This window comes from Mercenaria mercenaria, chromosome 1 (genome assembly GCF_021730395.1).
Source record: "Mercenaria mercenaria strain notata chromosome 1, MADL_Memer_1, whole genome shotgun sequence".
Lineage (NCBI taxonomy): Eukaryota > Metazoa > Mollusca > Bivalvia > Venerida > Veneridae > Mercenaria > Mercenaria mercenaria.
In genome coordinates, this window is record NC_069361.1 from 94,844,063 (window position 1) to 94,858,019 (window position 13,957).

The 13,957-nt window shown below is 34.8% G+C and overlaps 1 protein-coding gene across 1 annotated transcript in view; it reads right to left on the reverse strand.

Moving 5' to 3' along the window:
- Nucleotides 1-13,957, reverse strand: part of LOC123529687 (autophagy-related protein 2 homolog A-like) — a 125,168-nt gene that overhangs the window by 24,252 nt on the left and 86,959 nt on the right. The window contains exons 15-25 of the mRNA XM_045310136.2: nucleotides 13,197-13,297; nucleotides 8,584-8,753; nucleotides 7,786-8,060; nucleotides 6,142-6,284; nucleotides 5,526-5,683; nucleotides 4,858-5,012; nucleotides 4,151-4,301; nucleotides 3,733-3,971; nucleotides 2,203-2,283; nucleotides 1,697-1,803; nucleotides 327-419 (exon numbers count right to left, since the gene is read on the reverse strand). Coding sequence (XP_045166071.2) covers nucleotides 327-419; nucleotides 1,697-1,803; nucleotides 2,203-2,283; nucleotides 3,733-3,971; nucleotides 4,151-4,301; nucleotides 4,858-5,012; nucleotides 5,526-5,683; nucleotides 6,142-6,284; nucleotides 7,786-8,060; nucleotides 8,584-8,753; nucleotides 13,197-13,297 — 1,673 coding nt within the window. The remainder of the gene's footprint in view (nucleotides 1-326; nucleotides 420-1,696; nucleotides 1,804-2,202; nucleotides 2,284-3,732; nucleotides 3,972-4,150; nucleotides 4,302-4,857; nucleotides 5,013-5,525; nucleotides 5,684-6,141; nucleotides 6,285-7,785; nucleotides 8,061-8,583; nucleotides 8,754-13,196; nucleotides 13,298-13,957) is intronic.

The window sequence follows — 13,957 nt, forward strand, 5'->3', positions numbered from 1 at the left end:
CACACCCGACTGTCAACTACTAATTTCTTATTTTATGCCCATAGACTTGTATTTTTACTTGCATGTACCAATATAATATGCTTATCTTTTTTTTATGCTATGCTTTAACCATGTACTTTTTTTTACAGCCTTTTTTAATAGTTATATTATTTTTACATATGTTTGTCGGGAAATAGCTTTAAGCTAATGTTTTTGTTATATATAGTATCCGACGTTAAATAAAGTTTCTTGTATCTTGTATCTTGTAAAACAGAACACAAAATGGTACTTAGTTCTAATGCTACTTAAAAACTTTTGCAAGATAAACCAAACTGGTAAAAGCTTACCTTAACAATGAAATGGAAGACTCGGCAACAATGTTACTTGATATGGAGAAGGAATCAGCTAATATCACAGATCGCAAGGGGAGATAAGTAGGTCTGAAAAAGAAATCAAAATTATAGTTAATGAACGATGAAGTTAATCAGTGCCTCCACAGGCATTTCCAGAGGGGGATATACCCAATGCACACACCTTAAATTGATGACACATACCTACAGATGAAATTCAAGATCATTCTGAAACAATTACAGACTAACCTGTACTAACAGTCACCTCCGATCAGCAGTCACCTCCGTTCAGAGATCATTTCAAGACGCCCCCGACAGATTTTCCTCTACTTCATTACTTTATTCAGCGGTCACCTCCATTCTGCGGCCACCGGCATTGCCTCCGGACCGCCATTTTGACCACTTTTAGTGGCCATATTTCTTCCAAATCCAATTTATAGGCGAGCATTGCCGAAGATACTCGATTTTTTAGAAACATGTGATTTCTAAGTTTTGCATGGCTTCACCACAAAAAGACAAAATGACATGAGCTTCTCAACTCAAACTGATAACCAAAGGTGTGATCCTCTTTTTGCTATGATCAAACAGCCAGTAATTATCGGCAATTAGCATGCCATCTCATGTCAATTTTGTTGTTCACAGTTTGATCTCGGTTAAAGATAATACTCGATCTTTAATTACTATCATAATATTTGTGATTCATTTTATATTTCTTTCATCAAAATACAATTAAATCTATATGAAATTAATTTTGTTTGAAAGAAATATAAACCACGCAATGTTTTATACGGAATGAACGTCAATCTTAGATTTTAGCGTAGACAGTAAGTGCAGAGAGTAGCTTCCCCTTACCAAAATGGCGAAAATCATAAACAAACTTGTTTTGAAGTTGGAAAATTGTTGTTGTAAAAATATGCCGGAGATGTTGATTGCTAAGAAGACCACCAAATTCAAGTCAATATATCCTGGTAAAATAATAAGAGTAAAACGAAAAGAAATGGGCCTAAAGACTAAAGTCATGATATTGAACACTGGTCAGAAGTCTGAAATATATATATACTGGCTGCCCCTCCGGTCAGCGGTCATCTGGCTTAAGCGGCCAAGTTGTCTGCTTCCCCTGGCTGGCTACTTAAGACAGGTTAGACTGTATACACTGTTCTCTGGATAATGCAACAATTAAATATCTCTTAACAGTATTGCTAATAAATACACTGAATTTTCCCCAAAACAAGTTTATTTAGTATCTGAGTAGTACCTGGCCATCTAACAGTAGTTTAATTTTCATTCTATTCTTACAAAATGCTAATACAAGCAGTTTTTTGTATTGTTCTTAAAGGGAAAAAAGCTGTCTACTCAAACATACATACCTATAATCTATTGCACACGTCCATAAATGTACATGAAGTTCTGTGAGAACCTTTGGGTCCATATATCCTAATATAGGATAATCTTTTACATCCAGAAAATCCATCATCTAAAAGTAACATAAATCGTCATGGAATCACAGTCAAACATACACTAGAAAATACTGCAACATTTTAAACAGTATCATTGTCATGCTTAATAACCTTCAAATTTACATGTAGTTTTGAAGAACAAAAATCAGAATGATTCAATTTTTCACAACCCTAAGCACTAAGCACTGGATGTCTCTGTTGCAAGCCTCCTTTTAAAGAAATTCTTCCACCTCTGTAAGTACATACAGAATGTTGACAACCAAATTAAGTCTGCAACATACTTAACTGAAGTAGCCAGTGTTAAGACAAGTTCTGATACTGTATAACTCAACTTTGCTATGCAAAATGCTTTGTAACTAATGTTTATCAAATAATCACATCTGCATGCTGCAAATCAAACTATATTCTATCTATACCTGAATGAATACACTTTGATATGGTGGGGACACCTTGTGTCTCATTGTAGCTCCTTTCAATCCTACTGACACTAGAAACTCCTGAAATGTACATTTCAGTATAAATCAAAAAGCGTATCAAAACAAATCTTTTTAGGCAATATAACAAATGATTATGATTTTTATAATATTCTTTCACAAAATGTACCATTCTTCAACGGGTCTTCAAGGAGAAAAAACTGTCTATGATGATGTAATGTCAGATAAAACTACATAACTAGAGACATACCTTGATAAGTCAGTGAAATCTCTAAGTTTTAAGCATTACTTACTTGTAACGTTGCGAGTTCCAAGCACTATTTATTTGTATTGTAGTGAGCTCTAGGCATTATTTGTTTGTATCGTAGTGAGCTCTAGGCATTATCTATTTGTATCATAGTGAGCTCTACGCATTATTTATTTGTATCATTGTGAGCTCTAGGCATTATTTATTTGTATCGTAGTGAGCTCTATGCATTATTTGTATCGTAGTGAGCTCTAGGCATTATTTCTTTGTATTATAGTGAGCTCTTGGCATTATTTATTTGTATCATAGTGAGCTCTAGGCATTGCTTATTTGTATCGTAGTGAGCTGTAGGCATTACTTATTTGTAGCGTAGTGAGCTATTGGCACTATTCATTTGTAATTAAGTGAGCTCTAAGTATTATTTATTTGTAACGTAGAGAGCTCTAGGCATTATTCATTTGTAACGTAGTGAGCTCTAAGCATTATTCATTTGCAATTCAGTGAGCTCTAAGTATTATTTATGTGTAATGTAGTGAGCTCTAGGCATTATTCATTTGTAATGTAATGAGTTCTAGGCATTATTTATTTGTAACTGAGTGAGTTCTAGGCATTATTTATTTGTAACGCAGTGGGCTCTAAGTATTATTTATTTCTAATGTAGTGAGCTCTAAGCATTATTTACTTCTAATGTAGTGAGCTCTAAGCATTATTTACTTCTAATGTAGTGAGCTCTAAGCATTATTTACTTCTTATGTAGTGAGCTCTAAGCATCATTTATTTCTAATGTAGTGAGCTCTAAGCATCATTTATTTCTAATGTAGTGAGCTCTAAGCATCATTTATTTCTAATGTAGTGAGCTCTAAGCATCATTTACTTCTAATGTAGTGAGCTCTAAGCATCATTTATTTCTAATGTAGTGAGCTCTAAGCATCATTTACTTCTAATGTAGTGAGCTCTAAGCATTATTTACTTCTAATGTAGTGAGCTCTAAGCATTATTTATTTGTAACGTAGTGACCTCTAAGCATTATTTACTTCTAATGTAGTGAGCTTTAAGCATCATTTACTTCTAATGTAGTGAGCTCTAAGCATTATTTACTTCTAATGTAGTGAGCTCTAAGCATCATTTACTTCTAATGTAGTGAGCTCTAAGCATTATTTACTTCTAATGTAGTGAGCTCTAAGTATTATTTATTTGTAACGTAGTGAGTTCTAAGCATTATTCATTTGTAACGTAGTTTTAAGCATAATATAATTATAATGTACCTTGACAATCTCATCTGAGATCAAGTCCCTTTTAGAAGTTAATGTATCCAGTTTTATCTTCACAGCCACTGACACCATGTCCTGTGAGTCACTACCAGTTCCTATATCCTCTCTAGTATTAACAAGCACACCGGGTTCCGACCTGTAGATCACATGATTGTGCTGGAGATGGGGTGGGACAGGGGCAGTTAACTCTCCACATTCAATCAATGGCAGTACCTCTGTGTTCATTACAGATGCTGGAAACATTGAAGAAACATTTCTGAATATAATTTGAGTTGTATTCATATAGTATCATTATTGGACATTTTATTCAAATGTTATGATGCTGAAGCAGGTAAATTATAAACAACAAAATTTTTCCACTTAAGGAGATAATCAAATTGAGCACTTAACAATAAAAGGAGTAAATGTTTACCAGTATGGTAGAGGTCGGCTTTGTTGACAAGGACATTAACAAACTGTATATTAGGGTCACCATTGTGGGCTGACACAGTAAAGAGAAGTAGGTCAGATATCTGCATCAACACCTCACCATGTTTATCCTCCTGTACCACACCGCTAGTATCCTGTAACAAATAAACACAAGTGACACCTCACCTCTGAGCTATTTCTGTAAAATATTCAGTGAGGAAGATGAGCATGCATTTTTTGGCTACTGTCAAACATTTTTGCCTCTTTCCACACATAATTATATACACACATTTCATTTATTTTTCTTGTAGATTTTATTAAATTTGTTTATCCAGCAATTTATAAGTTACTAGATCAATTATTGTTTGGTGATCGCTACAGACTATATACAAGTATATGAAGCAACCCTAGTTTTCATAAAAAATAACTGTCATATAGAAATCGAAGTGACAGAATGAAATGTTCAGTGGTAGCAGCCCCAGATTTTCTTTCAGGTAGCAGATCTGTAATAAAAGACATTTTTTGTGCACTTTGGTATTTGTGTAATGTAAGCTATATTGGAATTCTTCTGCCAAAATTGTATTTCATACTGTCTGTTACATCCTAGAAATGCTACAATCAAATACATTAAATATGTGATCAAATGGAAACTTCTGGTTGTCATTTATGAGCTTATTATCTTAATTACTGAAATGACTACTGACGGGGTACCTTGTGCTCTGTGAATACAGTCAGTCTTCCTTTTCCTATGTTGAGATTAAGGCACATTTTACTCTGTTGTTGTCTTGGTGATCGTTTCCTACGTGAGTACCGACTGTCATGTATACTGTAGTGATTAACACTCTCATCCTCGTCTGTGTCAGAATCTATAATGAATACAAGCTGGTAAACATGACTTACATATCCACAGATTTCCTGCATATACATACAACAATTCTTGCTGGTTTTATTCTGCTTTGTTACAGATGAAGTAAAATATGAAGAACTGTCTCAGGTAAAAAAAAATCATATCTGGGCAGAACCAAAGATCATAGGCAAGAAAGCTGAATCCCTCCTTCACTTTAAAGATTAGACAACACTGCATTAAACATCAATAATAAGGGAAAGTGATCTTAAGACTACAACCTGCCATTTAACACTTAAAAAGCACATCTCAATTTATTGATAATGGAAACACAGGTAAGACAATGCTTTGACTAAGGAGATAAAGGTGAACCAGTAAGTGCAGTGGAAGCTTAAAGTACACGGACAATCTGATATTTTCAATTTGGGTTGATGTATCATCTGCATCAGCTGTACTCAGAACATTTCCCATTATAATAAGCCTACAGGACAAAGGTAGCGGATAAGCAAAACTCTGTATACAAAAAATTACAAACCAAACAGTAAGCCAGATTTTGCCATTGAAAAGTGTTCCCCAGAATGAAGTGGGTTATATACATTTACATCTACAGTGTTTGTCATCAAATAGTGGTCACGAGTCACTGTAACAGGGGCTGGTGCACTTGGTTCCCATAGCAACATATCATTGTTCAATCTGCAATAAACAAATCCTACTGATTTCACTGATCTCGAAGCATATACAATGTCATATGTGTACCTGTCTTCATTCATGAAGTACTGCTGTAGCCATTAGAAGGTAAAGATGCAACTTAAAATTTGGGTTACGATGTAAATAAATAAATACCAATTAAATTAAGAAAACTGCAATTGCCTGTAAGAATTTTAAAATGCTATTTCAAAACAAAATCTGGGGGCAAAATACCCTTATACAAATATCCTTATAAATGGGTAATATACCAAAAATCTTGTAAAACAAACAAGCAATATTTGGTCAAGGTCATATACAAAATGACATATTGAAAACTGATGAAGTATAGAGTATATATTCAGTAATTACTCAATGACTTTCTTTTGATTACAACTGGTACTATGTTTTCCAGCATCAATTTTTTTGTCAAAATGAAAGAGACCGGATATTCTGAGCATATTCACCTGTTATAGAGGACTTCAAAGAAGTGTTTATTTGGCAGGAATGCAACAACATTTGGCAGAACAATTTCCACAACCATTTTGGTGTTGCTGACAGACTTCTGCATGAACTCATTCAGTTCATCACGATCTGCTGGTAGCACCATCTGAAACAACATAAATATTAAACATAGCTTAATATAATCTATGGGATTTTTGTCAGTAACAAATTATTGCTGACTACTGTATGTATATATTCAACATTTGACATTCCCTGTTAGAAAAAGTATTTACTCAAAGTACATCTAAGGTGTACTTCCCTACAATCAATACTGACTGACTGGGAGGTGCTTGTCTTGGAAAGACTGTTAAAATGAAGTGCCTAGTTGAAAAAGAACTGTTAAGATTGAACATAGAGCTGCCAGCTGCTAAGTGAATAGAATCAAACAGAAGCTGGACTGTATTTAACTTTGTATGTGAGCAACTCATGCGAGGATGCCAGACAGAAAGCAGTATTCACGCCCTGGGCTGACTTAAGTGTTGTATGCTGTTTCTTTAACTTCCCTATCGTTTGCTTTGAAATTTCCTTTGATAATCTAATTGAGTTATTTGCTTTAGAAGTCAGCATCCCTTAACCGACTGAGATCTTTACCTAAAGTGCCACCAAGGTATTTGGCAACATCTCCTGTTTTGAGAATTATAGTACGGAGTGTATAACTGTAAATGTTGTTTTTTTCTTTTGAGTAATCCTCAATACCTCACACTTATTACAACTGAACTCCACTGATCAGTCCCTGTCCTACTCTTCTAGGAGATAGAAATCATTTTGTAGGGTCTGAGAGTCAAGGGGTGATTCAACTGTCATACAGACAATTGTGTCATCTACAAAAAGTCACAATTCACTTTTTATGTACTCTGTAAGGTCATTAATGTGAGGTGAAGCCATCCAAAACAATTTTTCAGGATCAGTCTTTGAGAAATTACTTGATCTAATGGGTGGAGTCCAGGGGTACAAGCTTATGAATCAATCTATGATGGTCAACCTTGTCAAAACTACACCTAAGCCCATTACAATGAAGCAGCTTGTTGGTCATTCTCAAGATTGTTGAAGAGCTCACATTTGAAACTTAAGAACTGTGTTTCACAACTATGCTTTGAACTGAAGCAATGTTGGTACTGGCAAATTACAGCATTTCTGACAGGCTATCTATGACAAAAATATGTTCCAATTTAGAGGCAATACATGTTAGGGATATAGGCAAACAGTTACCAGCCTTGGATTTGGGACCTTCCTTACAGACTGGTGTAACTATTGCTCTCTTCCAGTCTTTTGGGACTTGACATGTTTAAAGATAGTTAGAATTTCTTTCTCATGACTGGAGCTATCTCTTGGTGGAGCTCTTTCAGCAGTCTTCAGTAATTCCAAGAATGGAAGTAATAATGTTAATACAACAGGAAAATAAGACAGGACCAAACCTTTACATTTAGTTAATAATCCACTTAAACTAGAGCTAATCACTGAAGGTGATGAATGTACCCCCCGCATGCACTGACACAGTACATTGCAATTTGACGCACACCTAAATTAGACAGAACTGTGAGGATTGAACTGCCTTTGTGTCATAGACGTGAACAATCTGAAACATTGAAGTAAAACATTAATGTCACCTGTTCTGTCTTCTCTAGAGACTCCTGCTGGTCACTGTCGTGCATGTTTCTACGGGACGAGAATGGAGATGGTTCACTCTTGGCAAACTGACACGCTCCATTCAGGGAATCTAACGGTAAAGTATCGTCCATGTATATCTCCTCATCAAGTACAGATGTCGTACTGTCACAGAACTTCAAAGTGATTGTTGGGTTGTTAAATCCATCCTCTCCACCCTCGCCATTTACATGGGCAAAATGCTGACCTTCCTCTGTACTACTCATCTTGTAGTAACCTACAACACACCAAATAACATCAAGTAAAGTATAATGGCAGAAAATATGTCTTGGAAGATATTCATTTTTCATTTATTTGAAAATATTAGTAACAATTTAGACCTGTATGAAGTAAATTAAATATATGAACATATATATTTAAGACATTAATACAACAACTTTTATGTCAAATATATAAAATTCTGCAGTTTTTGGAAATATTACTGTACTTATAGTTAAAATGTTTATGCTATTCACAGTACTGTAAAATCATCTATTTATGAGGGCATATAGTTATGGTGTTTCAGCCAGAACAAGTTTTGTTGACCTCCTTTTCAAATTGTCATAGAAAAATAGATTATATATGCACAGATTTTTAATTTTGTGTATTATCACTAAATATGTAGTTAACCAAAATTAGTCTTTATTTAAAAGAAATCTTAAAATATTATTCAGACAGAAATTTGTAAAGATTCTATGGATCTTCTTAGCTGCAAGTTAGAAGGCCAGTCTCAGTAACTGTCACATTGAGATTTTATTTACCATGGATATCTGAAGCCGAGAATTGTACTTGTTCAAGAGGTTGTCCTGTAATGAAAGATGTCCTCACTACAGCATTCTCCAGATCAACAATCAGAACATCATCTCGCAGGTTACGCTGGTACCAGGATTTGTCTACATGTGGTTCCTGTCGCAGATCTGGGATAGGAAACCTGAAAGATAGTTCAGAACCTGATGTAGACTTAACCCTGGTAACCTTATAAGACATTGATTGAAAAGAACTGTATAATAATTTTACTTCCCTATACATATCTATTACAGCTTAAACTTGATAATAATTAAGTGGCCATTTAGAACAAGGAAGATTTATAATTTGAAACTGAAAGTAAAATGTGGGCCATACACAGCTCAAAAACACAATAATTTATTAACAAGAAATATTAATGCCAAAATACTTTGAAAACTGGCAAACCACTTCAGAGAAAAAGATTTTGTAAGTTTTCCATAGAGCCAAATAGGGAATATTGACCCACTGAAGGCAGTCAAGTTTGTATTGATGTTCCTAATTTTAGTAAAGGTTCATCCATAAAACATATTTGTAACAGGGTTGATGCATTTTCTCCAGCAAAATGATGTAATCCTCTTTTTCTTTTTTTAAATAAGATCAATTACTTCCTTTCTCTAGAAAATTTTATTTCAGAAAGAAATTCAAACACTTCTTATTCAAAATATAAGCCATATTTAAGCACTTTTCAAGGTTAGGATTGGAAATGAGCGATTTTCTAAGACTTTCAGCCCTTCTAAAACACTTTTCAAGGATCCCTCAATTTTTTCTACTTTTAGCTTTGGTGCCTAAGATTATTTTTCAGAATAACATGAATTCTCTTGGTAGATGGCCACTCAATCAAAATTTCTGTGAACTCATTTTAAAATTGAATATTTTTTGACAAATCACATTAATTTGTCTTAGTGAAGTCAATAAAGAAAATTTTGTGTAAAATCATTTTTAAATCTGTCCTGCAGTTGCTGACAAGAAGATTTTTAAAGTTTCAACTACATACATATAGGGAAAAGTGATAGCTTTTGACCAAACCCTCTGGCAGCCATGAGTTTTGACGAGCCAGAATAATCTGAACAATCTTGCTAGAGGGTCTTGTGTAAAATTATTTTTATTGGGCTTATAGTAGCAGACAAGACTTTCAAACTTACCTCTATATACAAGGGGTGTGTTTGGTTTGAATGATCAGTAAGATATTCATAGCAATACAAAACCAGGTGGCCCTGAAGGGCCTGCATTGCTCAACTGACCTAGTTCTTACCCAAGATATAGTATATTATAAGATTCTTTCACTGGTTATAGGTGCAGATGGGAATTTCCGGCCTCGAGGGTAACTGTTTAGGTGGTAACGAGGTTCCTACCGAGTTACCGCCTAAACCGTTACCCGAGAGCTGGATATTCCCATCTGCACCTATAACTAACCAGTGAATGAATCTTTTTCTTGCATACTGATATCAAGATATAATAATAAAAATAAAGTCAGTCGAAAGGTTTTCTTTTTAGAACTATTTCTTATAGCAGCTTATTTAAACAAAGCGTGGGAAACCAACGTCCGTAAACAGGAAAGATGTCATGATGTTTCAAAGACAAATAACAATGTTTAGTTCCGGTTTTGTTTTATCAGTTGTAGTGTAACGTTATGAATTTTTGAAAAAATAACGTGTTTTGAATCGAGAAATATACTATCAGGAAAAAGAGGAACTGTCAAGGTATTGGATTCTTTTCCCGTTTTTCGAAATAAAATATAAATAACTACATAAATCTTCTACATATATGTAGTTCGTAATACGTCATTTAAAGCACGAGAGTCATCTTACACCCTGGGTAGTAAGATGGACTTTTCCAGCACCGGTAAAAATACCGGAAATCCCCGTCTGGTATGCAAGAAAATATATATAGTATATTATTTGGTCCAGACTTCATATACAAACATTCTGACTATGTTTCATTAAAATCGGGTTGATCAATTATAATGATTTTCAATAAATAGACCTAGTGACATGGTTTTTGATCTTAGGTACCCCATTTTTCAACTTAATCTAGATTTCATACAAACATTCTGACAAAGAATTTTTCTCAAGTGACCTAGTTACAAATTTATCTTAAATTTAAAACAGACAAACATTCCAACCAAGTAGAAAATGTGGCCTCTACAATGTCCTTCCATGATTTGACCCAGTGACCAAGTTTTTGACCTAGATAATACAGTTTTGAATTTGACCTACATTTCATAGAGACAAACATTCTGACAGCTTTATGAAGATCAAGAAGAAAATGTGGCCTCTTGAGGGGTAACCAGGTTTTTCCATGATTTGACCTAGTGACCTAGTTTCTGACCTTATGTAACCCAGTTTTTTACATAATCTAGATATCACACAGGCGCAGATTCTGACAAATTTTCAAGAAGATCAAACGGAAAGGGTGGCCCCTAGAGTACTAAAAAGATGGTCATGATGACCCTGGATTGCTCACCTCAGTAATGTGAGCTACACTGACAAATGTAAGAGATCAGGTAAGAACGTCAAATGTATGTAAGCATTGAAATTTTTTCCCAGTTGTGTGAACATGTTTCAAATGTTAAACTAATGCTAAAATATTAAGAAAGTACGTCAGTAGGTCAAATTTATGGTCAATGAAAGTCAGTTTTAAGATTGGTGTGCAAAACTGTACATGTCATCCATATTTCAAGGCTATATCTTAAAAACAATAAAGTAGGTCAGTAGGTCAAGGTCACAGTTAGTTGACCTCTAATCACTTGGGGTCAACAGGTAATTATAATTAAACAGTCTAGGAAATAAGATCTGATAATTTTTGAAGTATTTTTTCCTATATAACTCGTATAACAAGTGACCCCCGGGGACGAGCCTCTTTTCACCCCAGCGGCATAATTTGAACAATCTTGTTAGAGGTCCACTACACAATGCAACATACCAAATACCAAAAGCCTAGTCCTTGAAATTTCAGACAAGAAGATTTTTAAGATTTTTCCTATATAAGTCTATGTAAAACTTGGGACCCCAAGGACAGGGCTTCTTTTCATCCCAAGGGTATAAATTGAACAATTCAGTAGAGGACCACTAGGCAATGCTACATACCAAATATCAAAAGCCTAGGCCTTGCAGTTTCAGGTAAGAAGATTTTTTAAGTTTTTTCCTAAATAAGTCTATGTAAAACTTGGGACCCCTGGGGCAGGACCTCTTTTCACTCAGGGTAATAGTTTGAACAATCTTGGTACAGGACCACAAGACAATATTACACACCAAATACCAAAGGCCAAGGTCTTGTGGTTTCAGACAAGAAGAATTTTAAAGTTTTTTCCTATATAAGTCTAAGTAAAACTTGGGATCCCTGGGGCGGGGGCCTCTTTTCACCCCAGCTGTTACATGCCAAATATCAAGGCTCTATGCCTTGCGGTTTTGGACAAGAAGCTTTTTTAAAGTTTTTCCTTTCAGCTGCCATGGCAACCAGAGTTCTGCATGGATTTCAATGCTCTGGGCAATTTCGAAAGGGGATCATTCATGTGAAGTTTGGTGTAAATCTGCCCAGTGGTTTTGAAGAAGAAGTTTTGTTAGAAATTGTTGGCACACGACATACGATGGATATCGAGCGGTCACAAAAGCTCACCTTGAGCCTTTGGCTCAGGTGAGCTAAAAAGGTTTTTCTATGATTTGACCTAATGACCCATTTTTGGTTGCGGGTTTATCCCGCTACCAAAGTTAAAGTGTATTTCTGACAATCATAGCATCTTTATTTGATTCCGAATCACATCCAAAGGATGGTCATGTGCTACACAAAATAGTCCCATTCATGAACAATGCGGATGAATTATCAATGAACAAGCAGTTCTTATTCAGCCTGTATCCACAGGCATTGACCATTTAGATTATATAAGATCTATCAATGATAAGGTATTCCAGCCCATATTGGAACTTGGCCATGCTCTCTGGCGGTCATGGTTGCCATATTTTTTTACAAATCAAAATAATATGTACAATCTTTGTAACCTATCTAACAAGGAACATTTACATGAAGTTATTTACAAATTTGATCAACAATTTAGGAAATGTTGTTTGAAGTTCTTTTTTATTTTTAGCTTTTTAAACAGTTTTGGAAGAGAATCACACAGGGAACATTTAGGCCAAGTTGCATTAGTTTTTAACCTTTACCCTGCTAAATTTCTAGAATGGACTGGTCCATCATTCAATTTGGGTAATACCATTTATTATTTGAAGGGGTTTTCACTGAAAATTTATTGACTGAATAGCGAACAGTGCAGACCATGATCAGACTGCACGGATGTGCAGGCTGATCTTGGTCTGCACTGGTCGCAAAGGCAGAATCAATTGCCACCAGCAGGCTAAAGGTTAACTCATTGTTTCAGGGAAGTTGTTTGATGAAAATGTTGACTCTAAAGGACTGACTGACAGACAGACCAGGAGTGATCACATCTTAAGCACATTGTACTCTGGTGAACTAAAAATATAAATAAATATTACAGGAACTAAAATATTATCTTCTTAGAATACTTGACTGAGAATCTTGACATCCTCATGAGTAAGTACATCCTGCTGTATATAGTAAACATATAGGTTGATACCTTAAATTGATCTTTGCAAGAGGACTAGTCACCTCCAGTATAAACCTCTGATCCTGGGAGGATGGTCCTTCCTCTAATGTCGTAAGACTGCAGAACTGTGGCTTAAATAAGGAAGTATAGTTACACTGACAAATTAAACAAGTATACAGTGGAAAACACAGATTTTAAAATCAATTTGTTGGTTTGTTCTTAATCATTGTGTATTTTGATAGTTTTTGTTTGATTCAACAACACACTGACACAACTGTTGGTCATACAGCAACTTTCCAGGTTTTGGTGGCAGCAGAACCAAGGAGTCCCGCCAGGCATTATTTAAGGCAAGGACAGGCACCTGGGAAGAACCATCAACCACCCATAAGCCATCTAGATCACTTCCTCACATAAAAGAAATATGTATTTTCCATATAAAAACTGAAGAAACAAATTCAAAAAGGTAGATAACTCTATTATAAATATTCTGGAAAAAAGGATGGTTATCAAGCTTACTTGATTTCTCTTACAGACTACAATTATATCAGATTTAATATTATTCATTAAATTCCCTTCAGTGAATTTCATGTAATTTGTTTAAATGTTAAAAATTAACTAAAATTAGAAAGGGCAGCAAATTTGTAAAAAAAAACCAAAAAAAAAAAAAACAGTCAAGTCATGAGACGTGTTATGTCAACTTACTGTATGTGCTGAATTATGTCAACTTGATTTATTATATTGCTATTTAAGAAAGAAACTATTTTGAAATATTTTCCGAGTCCAAAAGGGAA